At 39.3% G+C, this 25,659-nt stretch overlaps 1 protein-coding gene across 3 annotated transcripts in view; it reads right to left on the bottom strand.

Annotated features, from left to right (window-relative positions):
• Positions 1 to 21,315, bottom strand: part of LOC5580309 — a 216,287-nt gene extending 194,972 nt beyond the window's left edge. The window contains exons 1-2 of one of the 3 annotated variants that reach the window (XM_021857379.1): positions 21,188 to 21,315; positions 11,990 to 13,081 (exon numbers count right to left, since the gene is read on the bottom strand). In XM_021857379.1, coding sequence (XP_021713071.1) covers positions 11,990 to 12,664 — 675 coding nt within the window. In that variant the 5' untranslated portion in view covers positions 12,665 to 13,081; positions 21,188 to 21,315. Of the gene's footprint in view, positions 1 to 11,989; positions 13,560 to 21,100 lie in introns of those variants that run through there. The other 2 variants (XM_021857378.1, XM_001662877.2) reach the window with 2 other exon arrangements.
• Positions 21,316 to 25,659: the final 4,344 nt, after the last annotated feature.

The raw sequence follows: 25,659 nt of genomic DNA on the forward strand, positions 1-25,659 counted from the left end.
ACTATTTTGGGAACCAATTAATCCTATCAAATTTGACAGCCCGTCCTTCCAATATTCAAAATCATAGAAACACTACGCCGCATATAATTTCCACCATTCAAATGCCAAACAAATTTTGGCACAATTGCACTCCATGACTGAACCCCCGGTGCGGAACCGGTAAACAACCGAGCGTAAATTGTGTCATCATCGAGAAATTGCTGCTAGACGCCGGCAAAACACGTTCTTCCGGTTTCCAAGAATTGTGCCTAATTTTGGCACCTATTCAACGGCATCAACGACTGCATAGGAACCGCCAGTCAACGAAGAGTAGCACAATTTGGACCAATTTTCCCCGCATTCAGTCTGAGTTGGCTGCGCGTCTTGGGGATGCTGCCGCTGCTATGATACGAAATTTTCGTCCGGCTAATTTCCCATATTTACATAGCAAATTAAGCTACGAACCCGGTTCTGTTTTGCTTCGTTTGTGTGTTTTTGGATTAGTTGCAAAGCATCGACGGCGTCACAGTTCTTCGAAGTACAGTGGGATTCCGTTTTTGCCATCAAAATGATTCAATTTTTAGCAACAAATTTGAATACGATTAAAATTTGTAACTCATTAGTGCTATGCCAGATTATGGATTATTTTCAAAATTTCATTTTGAATCCTCTGCAGAGCTTTCTTCCTGGTTTTACAACAGCTATCTCATATTGGTATAGCATACAACATGGCTGGCCTGAAAATTTGTTCGAAGATCAAAAGCTTATTCTTAAGACAACTTTTGATTTACTTTTAATACTTTTAATAAACATTTTACATTTGGCTTGAATGCCTTCAATGTGATGTTTGAAAGTTAATTTTTTATCTAGCATGAGCCCATCTGACCAATTTATTGGAACCCCTCTCATCGTGACAACATGTCTACATGAAGGGTTCAAATTAAGAGCTTTTGGTTTATGTGGGAATATTATTAGTTGAGTTTTGGAAGCATTAGGAGAAATCTTCCATTTTTGCAAGCATGAAGAAAGAATATCCAAACTTTTTTGCAATCTACTACAGATGACACGCAGGCTTCGTCCTTTGGCGGAGAGGCCTGTGTCATCCGCAAGCAAAGATTTTTGACATCCCTGAGGTAAGGCAGATGTGAAAATATTGTGTAATACTGTTTCCCAAATGCTGCCTTAAGGAACACCAGCTCTTACAGGAAGTTCTGATAATTAAACTGAAGTGTACGATTTGACAGATAACTTTAAATTATTCTAACAATGTATGTTGGAAAATTAAAGTTTTTTAACTTTACAATCACACCTTTATGCCAAACCCTGTCGAATGCTTTTTCTATGTCTATAATTGCAAGACCAATAGAATAGCCTTCAGATTTGTTGGAACGATACAAATTTGTTACACGTAAGTTGATGAGAAGTCGAATGTCCATGTCAGAACTCGAACTGTTCATAGGTGAAAATAGGATTTTCGTTGATGTGGACCATCATTCTGTTCGAAGACTCCGGTTATGTTGTCAAAAATGGAACCCAACTGTATAGACAATTCATGAATTTTGGCAACAACTCCAAATAGGCAATCGTTGGAGATCGTAAATTTTATTTCAACCAATCTAGTACCGCATTCGACTCCATCCCAGTAGCCCAGAAACCCGTCATCACGTTGGAATTTAATTACGGCCTACTACTCTGCGAAAGTGCTATCGCAGTCGTTAAAACTCGCACAAAACTAGTATTCCATCCCGAGGCTCTTCTATTATTACGAAGACGGCAGAAAAAGTGACATAAGAGAAACAACTCCACATTGAACTGCACCGAAGCAGTAAATTTAATGGCTGCAGCAGACGCAGACAAAAACAAAAAACGTCGTCGTAAAACTAACAAAGTCTCGAAGCCCGACGACGACGACGACGGTGAGAAAACACATGTTCTCGGAATTCCAGGATGGTCTACTTTTGGGCGAGCGAGATCAATAAATTTCCCAGGGACCCGAAGCCAAGACGAAAACAACTAAATCATCCCCGGTAATTGATGATTGCTTTGCTGCACTCTCTACCTGGCAGGGGTTGGTCGGTCAGCTTGGTTCTAGACCTCGAAGCCGTCACCGATTGATTTTGAAATAATTTTACAAAAAATGCCAGGAAATATTTATGCATTTTCTTCTTCTTCTTTTTTCTTTTTCCTTCTTGGCATTACGTCCTCATTGGGGCATACCCAACAAACATTTTTGCTTAATAACAGTTGAACAAATTACTTTAAAGTGTACTTCAGCTGAATAAACTGTCATTCGGCTACAAATGTTACTTGGGTAGTCTGCTTCTCAGCTTAATGTTCTCATGAGCACATCCTCAGTTATTAACTGAGGCTCCAACCGCTCGGCTAAGGAAGGCCCCATCAAATCAAACTTGTTTCCGGTTAAAAATAAGTAAAGAATTAACTTATACTGAAATTATTCAGAAGCTTCGTGGGCTTCGTGGCCGTGCGGTTAGGGGCGTCAGTCATTTAGGCGTATTGTGCCACGAAGCGTGGGTTCGATTCCCGTTCCAGTCGGTGGAAACTTTTCGTCAAACGAAAAATTCATCACTGGGCTACTGGGTGTTCTGTGTTGTCCGTTGCCTAATCAAGACTAACAATCCAAAAGGCCTCATCTCCAAAACGTAAACAATGAGAAAAATGCAATCTTGTTTTGTCAAACAATAAATCAAATTTAAATTATGAATTTAAGCATTGTATGTTATTTTACCGTCCAGAAAGTCCATGGATAAACTGATTTATAGCAATGAATATTCATTACTATCATTTTAGCAAAAAATCCTGCTAAAAAAACGAGTCAAAGGAAATGAGGCTTTTATTTCACCAAAAGCTGTGCAGCCCTTTTCATTTGTGTCCATAGACGCCGGCCGACGCTGATGAGGCCTGTGAGTTGACGCCTTTGTTTACTCTAAAATGTGTTGAGGCTTTCTAGTTGTGGCTTGTTTTTTCATCATCTTCTGATGTGGCCTTTTGAAAATCATTCAAAATTGATGATGAAATAAGAAATTTGAAGTGTAGAAGAGTGTTAAGTGGTGAAGTAAAGTACATGGAGATCCCTACCGCAAGAGAAGATTCGTGCGGTCGATTAAATATGTGATTGATTGAACCCTTCGTCATCCATGAACATTATGTATGTGCTACGCGAGTTTGTCATCGAGAAAATGTATGGAAATATTGGTTCAATTGAAATAATATTGCAATAGGGTCCTAAAATTTCTAATGAAATCTTGTTTTTATTTAATAAGACGAAAGAGCATGATCTTGCAATCACTTTAGCAATTTCTCCTGTTCGAACAACGGTTATATCACATTTAAAATTCAATTTTAAAAATAGGTTCAAATTTGAACTTTGACGCTTTAGAACATGTTTGACATTCACTGAGTCGATAAAAACGCCACAGGGGCTCATCTTTTTAACACTGGGGTTGTTCCTATTTGACATTTCGAAAGGGACACGGAAAACAAAATCACCCAAAACTTTAGTTTAAACCAAGGGATGTGGAAAAATCTCAAAAATCAGAAAAAATGTTTTATTTGGCCGTAAACTAACAAAAAGCATCCAAAAATTGAGTAAACATGTGTTTCTGGCATAAACTTAATCGTTTGGTACTAAAATTAGGACAGGGCTTTAGGACCCTATTGAACGTTATTTTTCATGCAATTGAAACCAAATCGTGTTTTTGTTGATAATTTGTGAAGTACAGACAGGCTGACACAGGTATTATTAGGTAGTATGATACAAAATACATCAGTCTACAAGAACCCGATAATGTTCGCCGTTTAGACAACCACTGTATAAAATAATACAAGGAGCAGTCGCTTCGTAGTATAACCTGCATCTATTTAGTGAATTTGGAACGTTTTTCGCAATCTACATTGCAATTTTGATGTTTGTTTAACAGGCCTCAACTCGGTTTCCGTCAGATATAGAAATGAGGCCTTTTTGAGAAAAGGCCGCATTTGCGATGAATATCCTGATTAGCGGAAAATGAGATGGGGCTTTTAAGAAAAATGTTAATTTTTCAACTTTTATGCATATTTTTAAATGACTATTGTATGTTTGAGTAAGAATAGGCTCTTATACACTGAAATCAGCAGAAAACCGATTTGTTTACATTTTGGACTTGAGGCCTTTTCAAATGCTGGTCTTGTAATGTTCGTGATTGTTCAGTCTGTGCAGCCTTTGGCTGAAGACGGTGTAAAATGTCTAAATTGTCTTTTAAATGAAGTTACGATAAAGTAGATTCTGATGTGATTCAATGTTTTAAATTCAACACGCGGGTACAGAGGGCAGATGAAACCACTGAAAGTTTGACTCCAAACTACAAGCATCATTGTGTGATTTTGGCACTAAAAAACATAAAGCAATAAGAGATCGAATTTTGGTAGGCGTTTGCGATAAACATTTACAAGTGCAAGTTCAAAAGTATTGTTTTTTGTTTTAATAAAAGATCTAGTGCGCTGAGACCTACAGTGTGTGCCGATAAAAAATGATTGATTTTTATTTTCAAAAAAATATATCTCAAAAACTAAAAAAACATACATCGCTGAAAATTTGACTGTAAACGTAAAATTTTCTGAACTTTCAAGAAAATATGAGAACAGCAATAGCTTCTTTTGTCCCGATGCATTTAAAACACGAAAAAAACGGAAATGTTTCATTTCCATGCAAAAAAGAAAATGTGAAATTTTATATTTTTCTTGAAAAATCAAAATCTTTAGCTTTAATTTCGTCCAAGAAAATTGCAAATCGGTCAAACGGTTCAAAAGTTATAATTAAAAAAAAATAAAAATTTTGCAAAATCGCGATTTTTCTAGTCATCCTTTTTCGAAAATGGTCACCCTAATAAAAAAAAAATCCAAAAACACGTGTATCCTTATTTCGGATAAGGAACAAAATAGCAAATTTTCACGGAATTCGGTGACCCACCAGATCGGTTTTTCATGGAATGGCTGCATATGCATTTTGAAGACTCTGGAAAGTGTGTGCAAGTTTCTGTGGGGAAAACAAAAACAACCTGTGTATGACAAGCGCCAGAGAGTGTTCGTGCGTTCACGGTGCTCCCCTGACCGTCATTATCAGAAAACAATCTCCATCAAATCTGTGCTCACTAGTCATTTCCTTTGACATTTGAACACCACGGTGCTCCTCTGACCGTTATAATTAGAAAACAAAATCTCCATAAAATCTGTGCCCACCAGTCGTTTTCTATAGCTAAGCTAAATGTCTGGGCAAAATTTGAAAAATATCGTAGGGCCCGTTTTGAAGTTACGCCCTTTTGGTTGTAAAACTCCACAAATTCATAGGAAATCTGAGATATTGAAACGGATTTTTATTGGCCGTGATTATCAAAAGAAATAAACCAACAAAATTTGTTTCAAAGTAGGTGTTTTTAGTTATTTGTAACCTTTAGCTATAGAAAACGACTGTAACCTTTAGCTATAGAAACCGTGGTGCTCAAATGTCACTAAGCTCTAAGTCTGAAACAAGCGATGAATCGATTGAAGATGCAGATGAGTGAAGAATCTGGTGATGATTCCTCAGGTGTATGAATGTGACGTTTATTAACTAAGTGAGTGAACCTTGGCTGGGGTTCTATAACACTTCCCCGAATACCATTACCTCGGATGTAACGTTACCCCGAATGACACATTACCCCGAAAACCATTACCCCTAATGCTGCGTTAACCAGTGCGTTAATCAGTGATTGTACCTTTTTTGAGTTATAGGCTGTTCTTTCGAGTTGTACTGTTTGAGATAAAGCCGTGACGATAAATGCGATTCGTCTATACTGCCCCTATCCGCATAATTGTTCCATGCGAAAACAGTATCAATATCAGCTAACCATCAGTATAAAAATGATTTATTGTCACAGCTACATTCTCAAAATTTAATGCACACATATTTTTATTCTTAAAGAATAGCTGCTGATTAAAAGAAGGATAAATCTTTGATAACAAGAGCATGAATACAGATCAAAATCAATTGATAAAGTATATTTTGAAGTAGGAAACACTTCGTCCTACTGAGTTTCCCATTGCCGGAGCTTTAGATTCTCTTTGTCATATGTATAGAGAAGACGTGCTTAACCTCAACTGGATATTCCATAAAATATACTTGGTGTTCATTTATCGAGTCCTCATTTAGCAATTTTCATGGCAATAATATTCGGGGAAATGGTATACGAGGTAACGGACCATTCGGAGTATTGACTTTCGGGGTGATGGTTTTCGGGGTAATGGTATTCGGGGAAATGTTATAGGAACTTGGCTAGTGCTTACAAGTTACTATAAGCAGGCTTGATAATTCTCCTCAACATCATCAGAGTTCGGTGACATACTCTAGAGCAGCGTGCTGCCAGTGCCTCTTTGCGAGGGAGCAAAAAAATGCTAAGCAGCGAGGCAACGAAAAATGAGCGAGGAAGATGCAGCACAAAAAAAAAACCGAGTTAAATTCCATCAAAAAAGGGTGCTCTCACAACTCCCCGAGGACTGTCTGTTCGGGCGGCAGACTCGAGAGTTCGTTTGAAGTGTGAGTGATGGTGAGCATCGCAACGAGAGAGAGAGAGTGTCTGAAAAAATCTTCGCATTTTTCTGCACTCTCACTCGAATCGCTTGAGGATCTGTGTTGAAAATTTTGAGTTTATTTTTTTCTCCTCAGAAAAACGGCAAAATCGCCTCCTCTTTGCCTCGCAGAGGAGTTTCTATCAAGCCTGACTATAAGGCAGTCTGACGTTTAATCACCATTCTCTTTCCTGCACATGGACGCATATGTATTATTTTCATACGGAAACCGTTTCCATATGAAAAAAAAACAAACACAAAATCCCATTTGATCTTGTTTCTGAAAAGAGAAGGGTGCGAGAGCCTTGTAGAGGAAAAATCAGTGCTAATGGAAATTGATTGTGGGTCTGCTGCCTATGTCATGGGATTTAGAACTTTCATCGAATTATTTAATACACCTCACCGCAAGAGTAACAGAAAACTTGTCGTTGTAGATGGAGGAAACCAAAAAGTTTATGGAGTCAATAAAGTTATTGTGAATTTTCAGAACAGAACAGAAAATGCATCTCTGGTTGTTATTGATAATAGTGAATCTGGCTGTCAACATCGTTTTATTCCCTTATAAGGTCGAGAGTGGTTAGATGTTTTCTTGCCAGATTGGTTGACCAACGTTGAAAAACCAAACAATGATTGTCTACAACCAACGACCAAGTTTTCTGTTCGAGCGATATTGCAAAAAAAAATACTAATGTTTTTAAGAAAGATTTTTCATCCTCTATTATTGGTTATGAAGCTGGGCTGGTACTGAAAGACGATCAACCAATATTTAAACGTGCATTATTATGAGAAAGAGTTTACGAATATTTAGATAAATTTTAAAATGAAAATGTAATCATCCCTATCAAAACCAGTAAATGGGCATCACCTGAAATTGTTTTTACTAAGAAAAAATAATCAGATCATATTAGTGGTAGTGGTAGCAGCCATGTAGTGATTCCGTTAAAATTGAGAAAATAAATACTAAGTATGTTACATGTTAACCATGGACTTATCCACGGTCTTCTTTTATCCTCGACTTTCTTTTTCTTTTCTGCACTAAATGCGGGAAATGTTTACATTAAATGACATCCGGACAATGAATGTTCACCGGATGAACACGAAGTGGAGTGCACAACGAAATCGTTTATTTTTTGTAAACACGGCCCGCAGAAAAAGGTTTTCTTCCCGCTGGAAGTTGCAGCGTAACGTCATCGTAGATTAGTTCATACCGATGTAATTAAAATGAAGCAACTTGCGAGACGAACAATCTACTGGCTTGGAGTTAATAAAGATCTGAGAGAGAGAAGACAGCTCACAGATGTTTTCTTGCCTTCTTTCTTCAATTCTCGGGTTGTGCACAACGGTCAGATGAACTTTTATTGATCAAAATCATATTCACCTCTTGTACGACAAGAAACAAACATGAAAAAGTATGTACATCAAGAGTTAATAGCGGTTTGCCAACACACAACTATATATGGGTATTCAACTTTTTTAAATGTGAAATCATCGAAAAACACCTAGAAATTTTAATTACGCTTACAAGAATTTTGACGGTTTTCACGTTCTACCCTTCGAATGTGCGATTTTCCAGTGAAAGTTTGTGACAGGTTCCCTCTGCTGTCTCCTCTCTTTCAGATAAAGATGTAGAGAATAGACTCCCTTTACCTTTGAGTCGCATGACCGATAAGCCATAACAAAATAGAATATAAAACAATCACGGTCGATACCTTCTCCTGTGGATATAGAGAACTTTGTGAGAGATTGTGATGCCTGTATAAAAATGTCTGTAGTACCAAAGCATAACTCAGTGGATACCAGCGGAGTGGATACTAAAGTACTACTTGAGATATGTCTTTTGAAGCTTTTTCTGAAGTATTCCTCCAACAAATATTTTGAGTAATGTTGCCCGTAATATGTTCTTTAATTTCTCTAAAGATTTACTCAACAATCACTTCAAGAATTACTCATAGGATTTTGCGTAGGATAGTTCAGTACACTTAATCTGGAAAATCTACAAGAGATGGCTTTATGCGCTCCTCTAGGGATCTTACAAAACATTCTTCTGCAATTACAGTGTCTTCCTGATTTTGGCAACAATTTGTCAACATATTGAACATTATTTTCAATGGATTCCTAAGTACTGAATTCTAGCATTTTGAATAAAACAAAGTGAAAATACATCAAAACGAAAATGATGGTGAACATTGAGAGCAAAGTAATGTGAGACGTCTTATGAGTAGAACTCACATGTATCAAAATTATTACCTAATGTATAGGAAAAGCAGGCAACTTGTATAAATCATTGTTAAATAGTTTGATGGTGGAAAACGATGGTAATGGACAGTAAAAGCGAGTATAATGAGAGCATCACACGTAAAGATAATTTGTGAAACTGTGGTAATCCCGATTGGTTTTGTAGCTGTTGTGCTTGTAAGAGTTTTTAAACATATCAATTGGATTGTGTCTGAAACGCCAAAATTTTTTTTTTTTCCAAAGATGTCATGAACTTAATCAATGAGTGATTCTTTTATTTATTTATGAAAACATTTCAGTTAACTCAGCAGCTTTGTGCATAACTCTAAATCCACATTTCCCAACAGGTAGTTCGCGAACCCCCAGCCATTTTAGAAGCACGCTGAATCGAGCACCTTACAGTGAGCCGTTTTTTTTTTGTTGGTACCAAGCTTGAGAATCTGTGCTCTAGATGTCAGTTTCAATAGAAGTTAAGAATAGTTTTGGCGTTGTCATTGCAGGAACTTTATAGAGGAATTATAAGAGCGATTCATGGAAAAATGTTCTATAGACATTACTGAATCCTCACAAATTCTGCATTTTTATTCCAGAATTTGCCTTGATTCTTACAGATGTTACAGCAAATTCCGCAGAATCATAGTCAGTAATGTTATCCATACTTGGACCAATTGGTTGAGTTCTAGAAAAATATAAGAAAAAAAATCAATGCATAACTCGATAACAACTCAAATTTCACAGTAAAATCTTTCAGACAGTTATTCTTAATAATTTTCGCATGCATTTTTTTTTTTAAGAATTCGTACACAATTTAACGGAATTCTGGTAAAAATATAAATACAAAGAATAACTTCAGACTTTCAGCATCAAAATTTTGCAGTATTTCCGCTATTAATTACATCGAATTCTTTAACAAATGTGCACACAATCTCCATTAGAAACTATGCAGAACGTTTTACAAGGTATTGTAACAGTTTTGTGTCCTAATTTTTTTCAAGAAATAATTTAAAAATTTATTTAGCCCAAAATTTTACTATCTTTTACTACAGCTAAAAAATAATCAACTTTTTTTAGGAACATTATTGGATATTCAAACAAGACAAATGCAAGAAATCTGTTGGACATTCTATTTGGAGCTTCCAGTATTTTTCAAGGAATACATTAACAAATTCTACCTGCCACATTTTCAAAAAATCAAATGACTCTATGATTACTCAAACGCCGAATCCACACGTATAGTTGAGCTCGAAACTTGTTGACAACGCCATGTGCTCGTCAATAATTAAAAATGATTCTCTACAAAAAAAATGACCCTTGTAAGCTAACCTCAGCAAGAATTTCACAAATCTGAACAAACGAACATAATTTTCGTCATAAAATTTAAGTATATCTGGGCGCTTGGTGTTGCCAAAATCCGGAAAAAATAAGCATGTAATGTTTAAACAGGTTTTGCATGAGTATCGTGTTATAACCAAAATTGCATATTTTCTGGAAAAAAAAAATCCCAACAGGAACAATCTTTAACGGCACCTACATTCAAAACCAGCTACTTTCAATAAGGCCTTGCTTTAAAGCTGCGCATTTGCAATCGAGAACATCTTAAATGGCCACTGCAAGTAATCTCACGCTTGTATGTTGGACAACAAATGTGCTTTACAGATGGTACTTGTACTCAGTACAAGCTGAACATAGTTTAAAAAATGAACGGAATAAGGCTCCCAGATTTTTTTAACATAACTCTTAGTAATAACCATGAATGTTTTGAAAGCTTTAGTGATTACAATGACAAAAACACGTGTCTTTTGAAATTGACGAATTTGGCAACACCCAGATTTGGTAACATAAAATTAACGCCCTGTTGTCAAAATCGGCAAGACACTGTATACCAAGAATTCATCTAAAGCAGGGTTTCTCAACCAGTGGTCCGCGGACCCCTAGGGGGCCGAAGCGACTTCCCAGGGGATCCGCGAAGCCATTGTGAATCATTTTTCTTGATTGCACAAGAGACTATAATCATGGGGTTTGCATTTATGGCATTTTAAATTTTATTAAATTAATTTACTTGTGTTTTCTAATAAACATATTTACTGGTGAAACGTTAATATTGCATGTCTTTAAAAGATTAAAATTCTAAATTTACCACACCAGGTTTGCATATTTTTTTCCAGGGCGAACATAAAACATAAAAATTAAACCAGTGATTCCCAGAGTGGGCGAAATCGCCCGTCAGGGGGGCATAACCTATTTTTGGAAATAAAACTTCCAACAATCTGATATGACCTCTGGGGATACCCGAATGAGTCATTCGAATTGTTTGATAATCTTTTGTACTGGTTTTTAATAAAATCTCCATCGTAATTCGTGACACATCTTAGACATTTTTTTATTTGGGGCCAAGCACGCTAATAAAATTCAATTTGGCCTATAAAAAAGGCCCATGCCTTGTTGAAAATCAAAAATGGGCCAAACATTTAAACTCATCGTTTTTTTTCCACATTTTTGGCAGTTTTCAGAATAAAATCGATTATTAACGTGTGGTAATAGTAAATCGTCACTCAACGAGCAAGAAATCACATTGATTGATTTGAATACTGAGAAATAGGAATTAAAAATGTGGTGAACAATGTTCAACTCGAATTTTCTCAGAGTCAATGATCTGAGCATTGGCCCTTTTAAATTGTTACGCGAGAAATATGCTTTGCTGTCACCTAACAAGGTTTTCAGTGGACTCCAGAGGATCTTAGAAGTATCCTTATAAAAACTTCTCCATCGGTCCTACAAACATTTCTACAAAATTTCCACATGAAAGTCTCCTGTAAATTCTCTACAAATTCCTGGAAGGTTATTCCAAATACTATTAATATAATATTGAATATAGTTTATTCGGACTCTTTAAATTTTTTCCAAACGCTTGATTACTTGATCATTTAACAATACGAATAAATAGGTATATATTTCTACTGATAGCCGAGGCTACTAAGAATAACTTGGAATATTGAGATCCTTTACATGCATAGATGCAAGATGCTTTCAAGGATTCCAGTGCAAAAACACCCCGACGTCGGCGCACAGGTCTAGCCCGGTTCCGTACCTGAATTGGGACCCGAGATTTCTGCGTTCGCTCGTACCGACACAGTGCCTGAGAGAGAGAAGATTAATGATCGTGGGAGGGACCTACCTGCTGGACGGAGGAGCCGACATCCTTAGCTTTGTCGTAAGCCGGCGTGAAGGTATTGGGATGGTGCACGCCGAACACGAAAGGGCCGTCATTTTCCGGAGTATCCCCGCGGGGCGGCGGCGGTGGAGTCTGAATCGGAAGGATTCGCTGCGGTGGAACCGGAGGAATCGACAGATTATTGCCACAGGATGACGCATCGATAAGCCGACGACGTGGCAACGTAGGACCGGACTGAACCATGTTCACCTGATTATGGTGGTAGACCAGTTCATCATAGTCGTCGTCATCGTCTTCGTGATCGCTATTGTTGCGATTGGTACTGACGGTCGTAAAATAGTGATTTGTGGCTGGTGCTACCGGGCACTGGTAGCGATGATCATTTGTCACGTCCGAGAACTGAAAATCAATGTTGTTCAAGGCGTGATGAGTTGGGGAAGGAGGACTCCCGTACGGATAACCTTTGTTGGAGTTGAGGTTCTCGTATTGACGAGTGATGAGGTTGAAGTCATTGTAACCACGAGTAGGGGCTTTGTTCTTAACACTGTTGATCTGCTTACTGCTGAGGACTTGCGGTTGCGCCATGTTAGCTCGACGCTCCAACAAAGGGCGCGTCGAACGATTGAACGGATGCTCGCGGGATTGCATCTTCGAGGAGGGCAATATCTGCGGCGGCATCTAGTGTTTGTGGCCCCGCCCAGGGAGGAGACACTGCTAACAATTTATGAGCCCACCACGCTCCAATGGTGCACACCGAGTCAGAGTAATTGAATTGCCTTCGCTTCTTGCCGCTTCACTATTTTCAGGTTACCACGTAAAACCAATTTCATCGACTCGACCGACGAAGCGCAACGATTCCATGCACTCGAACAATGACGCAGCTGAGGCTTTCTTCCTTTATTGCACCCACAATTTACTACTTTTTCAAGCCTAGCTTCACCAACGCCACCACGTGGCCAGCACTTTCACCACAACGTATTCAAAAACAAAATCGCAGCAGGCTTCGGGCTGCACACACAAGGCACACTCTTCGTTTGCTTTCCTGCTTCTTCACTCTTCTTTCCTCGCACTCTTCCACGCCGAATCAAATCGAACCTTAAACGAAAATTACATCAGGCTTTGTTGATAACAAACAAACGCGAACTGCAGCTCGCGAAATTTCGATCACTGCAGCAGGCCGTCGCCGTCTTTTCGATGTTCTTCTTTTTCCAGTAGCTTATCACCACCACCCGGCTATTCAATTCACACTCCCCATTCATCCATCTGCATAGATTCTGATGCCGTGTTGCGATAAACGACAGCAAAATTCGAAACCAATCGCAGTCACTGTCATGCTTCGAGTAGTCACCCGTCACCTGTTCTTCTGGCGGCAAGCTCTGCTTCTCGACTCGACCTGACGGAGACTTCGGAGACACTCCCCGAAGTGTACTGATAACACGCGTGTTCCGGTTCCCTTTGATGGTGTGTTATTCGCGAAATTATAGCACTCTGATGCAAGTGTCTCTAACCCTATCAATCATTGTTCGCTCAGAGACAAACAGACGTGGCACTTCGAACGGAGTTTCTTTAAAATCTATAGTCGTGAAGTGTAGTCAGTGGTAGCCACGTGGCATGAGATAATAGAGCAAAATATTGAATGCAGTGAAAAGTGTACTGCGACCTGTCAAACTTGGGTATCGTGTGTAGACTCAATGTAGAACTAGAAATGGCACCTATTATGGGCCCAATTATTTTGTCTTTATTTCGCCTTCGGTCAAACACGAAAGAAAATGATGCGTGCGCCTCAGTTTTTGAGGAATAGAACTTATTAGTTTTCAAATGATCGTTCAGAGCATGGTCACTAAGAGCATTCATATGTGTTACGTCTGTTTGTCGCTGTTCGTGGGCCGTAATCGTCAGCAACCGAACGTGACTTTTTGCGGTGTCAAGTGCCGACCGTCCTTTGCCAATGTAAACAAACCTAGGTAATAGGCTGCGAAATGTTTCCCCCTTTTTGACAATCAAATATTTGCTCGATTTAATAAGCAATCGCTATCAGTGGTCTTATCAATGTGTGTGTGTTGACGTGCAAATGAACAAATAAGCTGTCAATCGACAGAAAAAAAAATTGCCGAAAAGAACCCATGCTTCCTTTGCTTAAAATTCAAGCAGAAATTAAACCTTTTCCTTGAATGACAACCCACTCGGTCGCGATGTCCATCAACGATTTCTGTTTACACACTGAGCCCGACAATATTGACTTTTTAGAGACGGCACCGAACAAAGTAGCCATAGCGCGAGCTCATCCGGGCGTTGTCAAACAAAAACAAGCAGTCCTGCCCCCCAAAACAACGGCCTGCCTTGGACCGAATCATCCCCTTTTCGACAGTTTCCGACTTTTAATTACTGTTTACCCGCCTGCTTTGATCTGGCACAAAAGCGATGCACATGCGGATGCGAGCGACATCAACGGGGACGTAATGTTTGAGTTTGTTATCTCTACCTGGTGGCGGTAGGCTGCGCTGGGATCGCTAGACAGTTGCTGCTTCCTGCTAAAATGTTCGGAAACGCGTTGTTGTGCCTGATAAGACCGAACGGCTTATGTCAATAGCACCGAAAATGGTTTATCATTGCAATGTGGCGTGTCCCTTTAGGCTGCGTTGCATTGATGATGCGTGACGCATTGGAAACCTTCGGTAGAACACGTGCTAGAATTATTCGGAATCGGAGCAGTCACAGCAAGCGGGAGAATCTAGTACTCCACTGAAGGTGAATATTCCTCAAAGACTAAATAAAGACGATCATGTCCAACGCATTTGGCCAACATTTTTACTCGTGAAGTAATAGCAAAGGCGAAGTAAAGACATAATAGTTGGGTTCAGAATGAGTACCACTTCTAGTACTACATTCGGTCCCTTGGTACCCAACTTTGACAGATCGCAGTAAATTGTTTACAGCATTTCAGATTTTGCTGCATTACTTCATGTGCAATAAAATGTTGGGCTACTACAAGAAACCTGAGATGAGACTCGCGAATATGGTCTTCTTTTTCTGTGATTGGTGAGTTTTTTCTTATTTCACTCTGTGTTTACATCAATTATGCGCAAGCCGTTCAAACTCTCACATGAACATCTCAGCAAAAAATATTGCGTTTGCATCACTGCGAAGCATAAATAACCTTTTGAGTGAAATTCCATGCCAACAAATGTAGCAGATATTAAAAATAATCAGTCTTGTGTTTAGATTCAACAGCATTTTTGGAAAAACTGCTCCGCTGACTGAGGTTTTTAATAACAGTTTATTTTGAATTCAATACTTTTATCTTTTTAAGCAATAAAAACGAATGACTGCATTTAACGTCTCATGCCAGTGGAATCTGGGCTGTATATGACGTGAATATTTATTTTCTTTGCGATTCTCTCTCAGCAAGAAACATGAACGTCTATATTTTGTTTTTAGTATTGGGGAAACATCTAGAAAGTGTACGACGATCTGTGAAACTTAGATACCGGAAAACCTCACGAGGAACTAGGTGGAGTACTAGAAGTAGTTCCATTTATATGCTCGACTCCTACGTCATAATTTCGCCTTTGGATAAACCAAATACTAAATAAAGACGTAGAAGTCGTGTTCAGAATGGGTATCACTTCTAGTACTACATTCAGTACCTCGAAAAGCATAACAGTATGTACTCAAGTTTAGCAGATTGCAGTACAGATTTCTAAATATTCTGCCCTATTAAGAAAGCATATCAAGTTTTTGTATAAAATTTTTGCTAAGCAAACATTTAAGGCTTTTGCGTTGGTTGCTTGCGTTGATTTCTAAAAAACCTCAAAAATTGTAAAACAAACAAAATTTGAGAATTAATGGCATATATAAAGTAATCTAAAGTACTCAAAGCTTCCCCATCTAAACGAAAACAGCTTCTGTTAGTAGATTACTAAACTCAGTCAGAAGCTTTTCATAGAGAGAACCATAGACAGTTTCTACCAGCTTGCTAACAATTTTTTGTAGATGTCCTGGCTTTATGGAATACTTTTCATGACCAATTATATCTTATCTGCTGTGAGAACTTTTACATGTTTCAAAGTATTCAAATCTATGCGAACGTTGATAGCATATTAAGCAGCTTGAAAAGCTTCTTCTAAAATATATACAAATTTTACTCAGATGGTGTACGAATGTCAACTTTAAGCTTTACAAGAAGATGAACATTTTTTTAGAAGGTCGATAAACAACTCCTATTAGCTGAAAGAGCATACTGCAATAGAAATTTTTCCCAATAGCTGAAAAAGCTTCATACGGAAGCTAAGTAAGCTTCTTACAAGGGCTGAGAAAACATTTCACAGAAGCTGAGAAAACTTCTCTCGAAATCTGCACAAACTAAAACAAATCTCAAACAATACTTCCCAAAACAGGGAAATCTTACCCATAAGCTGAGACAAATTCGTCCAGATGCTGGAAAAGGGAATTTCGTGGTATTTATCTCAGATGTTTCACACAAACTTTAAAAATTCCCTAAGAAAGAAAAGAATCCAAAGCTTTTGTAAAAAGCTCTTAAATCTTTTATAAGATACTCTGAAATCGCCTGTGTGATGCTCTGGAACCGTCTGTGGAAAGCTTCAGAAGCTTCTGTGAGAAGTTTTCGTAAGAAGCTCTAAAAGCTTCTGTGAGAAATTTTCGAATAGTCGAAGAGCAGCTTTCCAAGCTTCTGGGAGAAGCTGTCCATTTTTCTGGGAGAAGCTGTCCAAGCTTATGGGAGAAGTAATCCAAGCTTCTGGGAGAAGCAATCCAAGCTTTTAGAAGAAGCTGTCCCAGCTTCTGGGAAAAGCTGTCCAAGATCCTAGGAGAAGCTGTCCAAGCTTTAAGGAGAAGCTGTCCAAGCTTCAGGAAAAAGCTGTTCAAGCTTCTGGAAGAGATTGTGGAAGAAGCTGTCCAAACTTCTGAAAGAAGCTATCCAAGCTTCTGGAAGCAGCTGTCCAAGCTTCTGGGAGAAGCTGTTCAAGCTTCTTGAAGAAGCTAGTCAAGCTTTTCGAAGAATCTGCTCGTGCTTCTGGGGGAAGCTGTTCAAGCTTCTGGGAGAAACTGTTCTAGCTACTGGGGGAAGCTTTCCCAGCTTTTGGGATAAGCTGTCCAAGTTTCTGTGAGAAGCTTTATAAGCTTCCGAAAGAAACTTTCAAAGCTTCTGAAAGAAACTTTCAAAGCTTCAGAGAGAAGCTACCGAAGCTTCTGGGAGAAGCTGTCCAAGCTTCTGAGAGAAGCTTTCTAAGTTTCTTGGAAAAGCAATCCAAGATTCTGGGAGAAGTTATTCAAGCTTCTGGAGGAAGTTGTTCAAGATTCTGGAAGAAGCTGTCCTAACTTCTGGGAGAAGCTGTCCACACTTCTGGGAAAAGCTGTTAAAGCTGTTCAAGCTACTGGGAGAAGCTGTTCAAGCTTTTGGGAGAAGCTGACCAAGCTTGTAGAAAAAGCTGTCCAAGCTTCAGAGAGGAGCTTTCCAAGCTTCAGAGAGGAGCTTTCCAAGCTTCTGGAAAAAAATGTCCAAGTTTCTGAGAGAAGCTGTTCAAGCTTCTAGGAGAAACTTTTTAAGCTTCTGGGAAAAAACTGCCCAAGTTTCTGGAATAAGCTGTCAAAGCTTCTGGGAGAAGCGGTCCAAGCTTCTGGGAGATGCGGTCCAAGCCTCTGGGAGAAGTAAATCAAGCTTCTGGGAGAAACAATTCAGGCTTCTGGGAGAAACAATGCAAGCTTCTGGGAGAGAAATTTTCTAAGCTTCTGGAAGAAGCTGTCAAAACTTCTGGGAGAAGCTATCCAAGCTTTTGGGAGAAACAATCTAAGCTTCTGGGAGAAGCTTTCTGAGCTTCTGAGAGAAGCTTTCTAAGCTTCTGAGAGAAGGTATCCAAACTTTTTGGAGGAGCAGTCCAAGCTTCTGGGAGAGGCTTTCTAAGCTTCTAGAAGAAGCTTTCTAAGCTTCTGGGAGAAGCTGTCCAAGCTTCTGGGATAAGCTGTGAAAGCTTCTTAAAGAAGCTGTTCAAGCTTCTTAAAAAAGCTGTTCGGGGACGGACCTGGTGTAGTGGTTAGAACACTCACCTCTCACGCCGAGGACCTGGGATCGAATCCCATCCCCGACATAGTCACTTATGACGTAAAAAGTTGTAGTGACGACTTCCTTCGGAAGGGAAGTAAAGCCGTTGGTCCCGAGATGAACTAGCCCAGGGCTAAAAATCTCGTTAATAAAGTCAAACCAACCAAACCAAAAAGCTGTTCAAGCTTCTTAAAGAAGCTGTTAAAGCTTCTTAGAGAAGCTGTAAAAGCTTCTAAGAGAAGCTGACCAACTTTCTGGGAGAAGCTATCCAAGTTTCTGGGAGAAGCAGTTCAAGCTTCTGAGAGAAGCTTTCTAAGCTTCTGGGAGAAGTTTTCTAAGCTTCTGAGAGAAGTTACCATAGCTTTTGGGAGGAGCAGTCCATGCTCCTGGGAGAAGCTGTTCAAGCTTCTGAGAGAAGCTGTTCAAGCTTCTAAGAGAAGCTGTTCAAGCTTCTAAGAGAAGCTGTTCAAGCTTCTAAGAGAAGCTGTCCAAGTTTCTGGGAGAAGCTTTCTAAGCATCTGGGAGAGGCTTTCTAAACTTCTTGGAGAAGCTGTCCAAGCTTCTGGGAGAAGTTGCTCAAGCTTCTGGGGGAAGCAGTTCAAGCTTCTAAGAGAAGCTGTCTATGTTTCTGGGAGAAGCTATCCAAGTTTCTGGGAGAAGCTGTTCAAGCTTCTAAGAGAAGCTGTCTAAGTTTCCGGGAGAAGCTATCCAAGTTTCTGGGAGAAACTGTTCAAGCTTCTGAGAGAAGCTTTCTAAGCTTCTGGGAGAAGCTTTCTAAGCTTCTGGGAGAAGCTATCCAAGCTTGTGAGAAGAGCTGTTCAAGTTTCTGGGGGAAGCTCTTCAAGCTTCTGGGGGAAGCTCTTCAAGCTTCTGGGAGAATTAGTCCAAGCTTCTGAGAAAAGTTGTCCAAGCTTTTGAGAGAAGTTGCCCAAGCTTCTGGGAGAAGCTGTTTCTAGCTTCTGGGAGAAACTTTCTAAGCTTCTGGGAGAAGCTGTCCGAGCTTCTGGGAGCAGCTGTCCAGAATTCTGAGAGAAGCTGTAAAAGATTCGGAGAAAAGCTATCCAAGCTTCTGGGAGAAGCAATCCAAGCTTCTGAGAGAAGTTGCAGAGCCTCTGGGAGAAGCTGTCCAAGCTGCTGGGAAAAGCTGTCCAAGCTTGTGGGAGAAGCAATCCAAGCTTCTGGAAGAAGTTGTCCAAGCTCCCCCAGAAGCTTCTGAGAGAAGTTGTTCAAGCAGGTGGGAGAAACAATCCTAGCTTCTGAGAGAAGCTGCCCAAGCCTATGAAAAAAGCTATTCAAACTTTTGGAAGCTTCCACCTTCTGGAAGAAACTTCTCAAGATTATGAGAGAAGCTTTCCAGTCTTCTGGGAGAAGCCGTCTAAGCGTCTCGAAGATCCTTCCTAAGCCTTTGGGAGAATCTCTCCTGGTTTTTGGAAGAAACTTGTCAAGCTTCAGAATACATTTTTCTAGCATCTAGGAGAAGCTCTGGAAGAAGCTTTTGTGAGAGCCATTTAGTTTTCTGCGAAATGCTTTCCAAGTTTCTTGTTGGGCGAAGTGTTGGATGTCATTTTCGGACTGACGCTCATAGAAGAACATAAGGATTTTGTTATTTATCAGCTCAAAATCAAAAATAATATGTTCATTTTTACAATTATTCCCTCTAAGTACAACTTAATCTCAATTTCAGTTTCTTGAGTAACAGACGCCTCCACACTTGACAAACAATTTCTGCACCTCCTTGCTCAAAGAAAGGTTTTCCATAACACTTCTTTAATAAGATTTCCATGCTTCAAATAAAAGTTATTCAACCATCAAGGAGAAGCTCACATATCATCTTTTACGGAATTCTTGAAGTAGTTCTCCAAACTTCTGTAGGAAAAAAGCTTTCCGATTTTCAAGAAGGATCTGTTTAAGATCAGCAGAAAAGACATTATGCATCTTTGTTAAAATTTTGTCAGCATTCTGAGGAATAATGAAAACACTCATTGTGCTTGATTGAAGGACTTGTTAGATTTTGAAACTGTCTCCGAGTAAAACAACTGAAATTCATTCAAATTTAATTCTGTGTTACTCATACACATCCTGGTAATCAATGGTGGTCAGTCGCGTGAAAATTATTCCAAGCAAGTTTCTTCAATGTACACACACTTCTATGAAGATTGGCATGTGCTCAGTTGATCATGCACCGTAGAATGGCAGATAAAACAAAATCCTCCGGTCATCCACTCCAATCCATCGCTAAAGGCTTCTCCCCCGTTGTGCACGTGTGTCTTGCCTTGTCATCCTGCTAGACAAAAAAAAAACAAGTGAAACCGTTATTCACGATTCTCTGCCACCGGCAACAACAGGTTCCAACTTGCTCTCTTGTGCACGAGAGGCTGTGTCTCAACCAATTGCGACAAAATTGTCCAAGGCTTTTGTTTCTCCATAACCGTTGTATAGGTTTGTTCTTGGATCTAGGATGGCGCACTTTTTCCGGAACATTCGTTTCTTCTGAAGTTTCGTCGCCGCTGTTCAGAGTCGAATCGAGCAGCTCACGCCGCACCATGTAAACAGAGCTAATTAACACACGGCGCAAACCGCACAGCCACCACAAATCAGCCTTGTTCGACTTTAAGTCACACGCGCACTCTGTGTGTGTCGTAATCTTCGAATCCAACCTCGCCGCTAGAAGTCGAAAACCGGAGCCTCTAAACCCCCAGTCAGTGCCTAAGGTTAATATAGGCCTGCGGTGAAACTTCAACTTCTTGTCCCAGGCGCAACACAGTAGGCATTGCGTCCAAGGCATCCCAGCAGACACACATAGCAACCGAACTTTTCTTTCTTCACCATGACGATGGCACACTCTCAAAACAACACTACGGGCGATTCAAAACCAGCATCATAGGGGAGACTGGCTGCTCCGTGCAGATTCTCTTCTTCGCCTTTGCATTGGTCTTCTTACACTTCCACTTCACCCCCTTTTTTTGTCTTCCCAACGACAGCCGCTGCAGCGCCGGAGGGCGGCGGTTTCAAAAATCTAGCGCAAGTAACGCGATTCCAACCACAACCATAATCACCTCTGGATCGCTATTCCCCTCCGCTGCACATACACAACAAACACGCAAGTTAAACAAAAAAGAAAAGCTCAAACAAAAAACACTAACCGAAGGAAAAATCCAACCGTGCGTGCGAATCACGAAACACACTACACGCGAAGCGACGCAAACGCAACGAGTTTACGCGACGGCCAACGAACTGCAACTGACTCAAGCACCGAAATCGAACCGAACCGAAGTTGGCTGTGGATCGAACGGTATCCCACGACGACGGTGACGGCGACCTGTTGATTGCACCAATACCACCCTGGAATTAAGGTGCAAACGCAAAACGGGTAGGGCAGGTGAGCGAGCCGAGCAGTAAGCACTACGCGAGCGCGGTGGACGACGACGACGACGATGCAAGAGCGAACAACGAACCACCATCGAGCAACGAAATGCGCAAAGCCGCTTACACTGAGCGAGCCCGCACCGCTTGTGTTTGTGCTCAGCTATCATGATGGGATGAAGTGGACGGAAGACGCCGAAAATATAAAGGTGAATGGTACGAAATTTACCTGCATTCGGGCGACCAGACGAGTGGCGAATACCAACAGGCCGTGACTCAATCACGATGGCAACCCGAATGCCGACCAGCAATGCCAGATCTATGGAATTTTCCGAAAAGTTTCAATCTACAGGTTTTGTAGAACAAACTTAGGGAAATCAATGTTTTGCTTCTGAAAGTAACGATATTAATTTGAAGAAGAAGGCAGCTTTCATTCCTCTTATACATTAGAGAAACGTGAGAGTCAAATTGAATTAAGATCTCCGATTTCAATAGCATTTTCTGTTTAGTTTTAATCCATTAGTTATCGATTAAATTTGTTTTTTTTTTATTAACTTAGAAAATCAGGCATAGCTGAAAAACGCTCCACATTTTGTACTGTTTAACATGATTTCTGCAAATCCCTAAAATGTGTAAGCACAGCAAAAAAAAAATAATATCACGTCAAATTAGATGTACACTACACTACCCGTCATAACTACGGACTCGCTCGAAAAAGTATTGCAACACTCAATTGCATATTGAATCACCCTGAAAAGTTTAGCATCACCTCAAAACAGGAACATTTATGATGCTATATCTCGAGATGCTGATGATCCACAATGGTCTTCAGCAAAGTTGTTCAGCAGATCAAGGACATCCGGAAAGCAAATAGTTTGATTCGCAATTTTGCCGCTATGTGGCGCTAGTGAGCGTGTAAAATTTAGCATTTTAGACAAGTTCTATCTTGTGATCCATATGTGATTGAAAGTTCAAGTCTTCTGCAAAGTTGTTCAGAAGGTCAAGGACATCCGGAAAACAGGTAAATTGATTAGAAATTCAGCCGCTAGTTAGCGCTAGTGAGCAGATAAAAATGAGCAACTGTCTCTTCATCCAAATAATCCAAATCCGACTTGCAAACTGTTTGGTTTTAAATTTTGCTGCTAAGTGGCGCTGGTGAGTATGTAATATTGAGCATTCGTTTTAGTTTTACCTTTTGATCCAAGTCATCCGAAAAGCAAATCGTTTAATTCTTAATTTTGCCGTTAGGAAGCACTTGTTGACATATTTAATCGAATGAATTCTATCTTGGGAACCAGATGAAATTGAAAGCTCGAGTATTCGGCAAAGTTGTTCAGCAAGTCAAAGGCATCAGGGAAACAGATTGATTTATAAATTTTAAACTTCACACTCATAATTTTGATCAGGAAGAATGTTCAAGTTTTTGGCAAACTTGTTAGAGGCTTAAGGTAATCTGAAAGGCAAACAGTTTACCTCGTAATTTTGTCACTAGGTGGCGGTAGTGAATACGTTGAAGGAAGAATTTTAAGCTAGTTTTGTATTGTGATTCAAACGAAACAGCAAGTTTGAGTCTTCGACAACGCTGTTCAGACAGCGAAAGGTATCCTGACGTCACTGACTGTACTGAGTTCCGAGGTTGCCAAAAAAAAAAACAAATTTTACTCTGGTGCTTCAAAACTTTGTCGAGAAATGGAACATCAAGTTATGGAGGGTTGATTGTTAATAAATCTCATGATTTAATAAGATAGAATGTCCATAATGTTGTTCAGATAGCCTTTGGCATTTGGATGTGATTAAGGTCAAAATCATAACATACTGAAATGTTTCAGGTCTGATTCAAGTGATTCATACCTGGTTCACTTCATTTTTAGGATTGATTCACTTAAAGTTCAATTGATTTCAAATGGTTAATGTTTGGTTTACTTCATTTTCAAGTATTTCAAGCTTGACTCACTTTATATTTAAGTGTTTCATACCTGTTTCACTTCAAATTCAAATGATTCAAGATTGATTCACTTCATATATAGGTGATTTTGGATTGATTCACTCCATATTTCAGTGATTCATGTTGTATTCTATGCATATTCAAGTGGTTCAGATCTGACTCACTTGATATTCGAGTGATGCAGGTCTGAATTACTTCATATTCACCTGTTTAAGGTATGAAATACTTTATGTTGTCCATGTTCAAGCAGTTTAGGGCTAATTCACTTAATTTCCAAGTGAATCAGGCTTGATGCACTTTATATTCAAGTGTTCCAGGTACGATTGACTGTATTTTCTAAAGATTCAGGGCTGATTTACTTCACTTTGAGTAATTAATTCATTTACAAGTGATTCACACTCGATTTACTTTATATTCAAGTGTTTAAAGTTTGATTTTATTTATTTGGGTCTGATTTGCTTCATATTTAGGGAGTTCAGAACTGAATAACTTCATTTTCATGTGATTCAGGTTTGATTTACTTTATTTTCAAGTAATTAAGTTATGTTTTAATACTTGTTACAATGGCTCAGGTCTGATGCTTTTAATTTTTGAATGATTTAGATTGAAATGTCTTCATATTCGAGACTGATTCGTCATATTCATATGTTTCAGGTTTGTCATACTTCATATTTAAGTGAATCACGTCAGATTCACTTCATATACAAGTGATTCAAGTCGAATTTTCTTCATAGTCAAGTGATTTATGTTAGATTCGCTCCACATCCAAGTGGTTTGTGTCGGATTCATTGTGTATTCAAGTGCATCAGGTCTGATTCACTTTATAGGTCTAAATTACTTCATATTCACGCGATTCAGGGATGCATTACTTCATATTCAAGTAATTCAGATTTGATTCATTTCGAGTTTATGTTATTCATTTTTGTTTAACTGCATTTTCCAGTGACTCATGTCTTCCAAACAGTTAAGGATTAATTCACTTCATTTTCTAATGATTTAGATCTGATTAACTTCATGTTCAAATAATTTAAGACAGATTCACTTCATTTTCAAGAGATTCTGGATAGGTCTACTTATTTTTTAAGATGATTCAGGTCTGACATCATATTCAACAGTTTCATGTCTGATTCATATTTCGGTGATTCAGTCCTGATTCACTCAATTTCCTAATGATTAGATATTCAAGACTCCATTTTTCTATCTTATCTGAATCAGAAGATATAACTCGCTTGAAACTCTTAACTTCATTTACTTACTAGTGGCACCAACCGGATTTTTTTTTTATTATAAGGTTTGCTTTCCGGACGTCCATGACGCTCTGAACAACTTTTCCGAATACTCGAGCTTTCTATTTGTTGTGAATCACAAGAGAGAACTAGTTTAGCACGCTAAAAAAAGTTATAAAGTTATAAAGTTATAAGAGTTTGAAATATTTCATGCCAACGTAACGCTCTTGGTTTTGAAACTCCAATTTCACTCCTGTATAGAGAAGAAATACGTAGTCCTACGTCAAAAAGCTGCCGGCTAGTTTTCATCCGTATTTATAGTTTTCAATTTTTTTTTTAATTATTTATGTAAAACTCTTCTTAGTGATGCAGAATTCTGAGAATATGGGACAAGATATCAGGAGATTTTGTGGAAATCATCAATAGCTATTTAAAGCTCAAAAATTTGTATAAAAATGTAAATTGGAAATTTACAGCTGAGCTGAGCGAATTTCAAATTATGTTCAAGCTTCCCATGCGTGTTTAATTTCTGTCCCGTACTAAGTCAAATCTACGGAATCAACGCTGAGAAAACCTGGCATCACTGAAGCCACCCGAAAGCAATGTTTTTGTATGAAACTTGAACGGCTCGGTGTTGGTGCTCGATGATGGTTGATAGTGCATCGTCTTTTTGTGTTTGGCTTTGCCTGCTTGCGCGCTCATTCACAAGATTGTTTAGGTCCGATGGACTGCACTGCACGGGCTTGATCATCGTTCGTTCGTCTTGGTTGCACTTCACCAGGTAAGCGATTAAGTAGCGCGGATGAATCAGAGCCGAAACTGGACACTGACTGACTGGCTGACTGACTGGCTGGATTGCTGCACGATCTCTGCGCAAAGGAGTTTGCCAGCTTAGGAGAGAAACAGATAGGTGTAGGGTAGAAGCACCGGTTTTGGCCATACGCCAGTTGTAGCCATAGTGGATTATACACCGTTTTACATAGCCAATCAGCATGAAACCTTTTGTGTGCAGTAGGTCACATTCATATGATAGAGCTACATTCATTTACTTGTCCAAATTGATTCAAAACATAAGAAAAAC

The sequence above is a fragment of the Aedes aegypti genome, chromosome 1, assembly GCF_002204515.2.
Source record: "Aedes aegypti strain LVP_AGWG chromosome 1, AaegL5.0 Primary Assembly, whole genome shotgun sequence".
Lineage (NCBI taxonomy): Eukaryota > Metazoa > Arthropoda > Insecta > Diptera > Culicidae > Aedes > Aedes aegypti.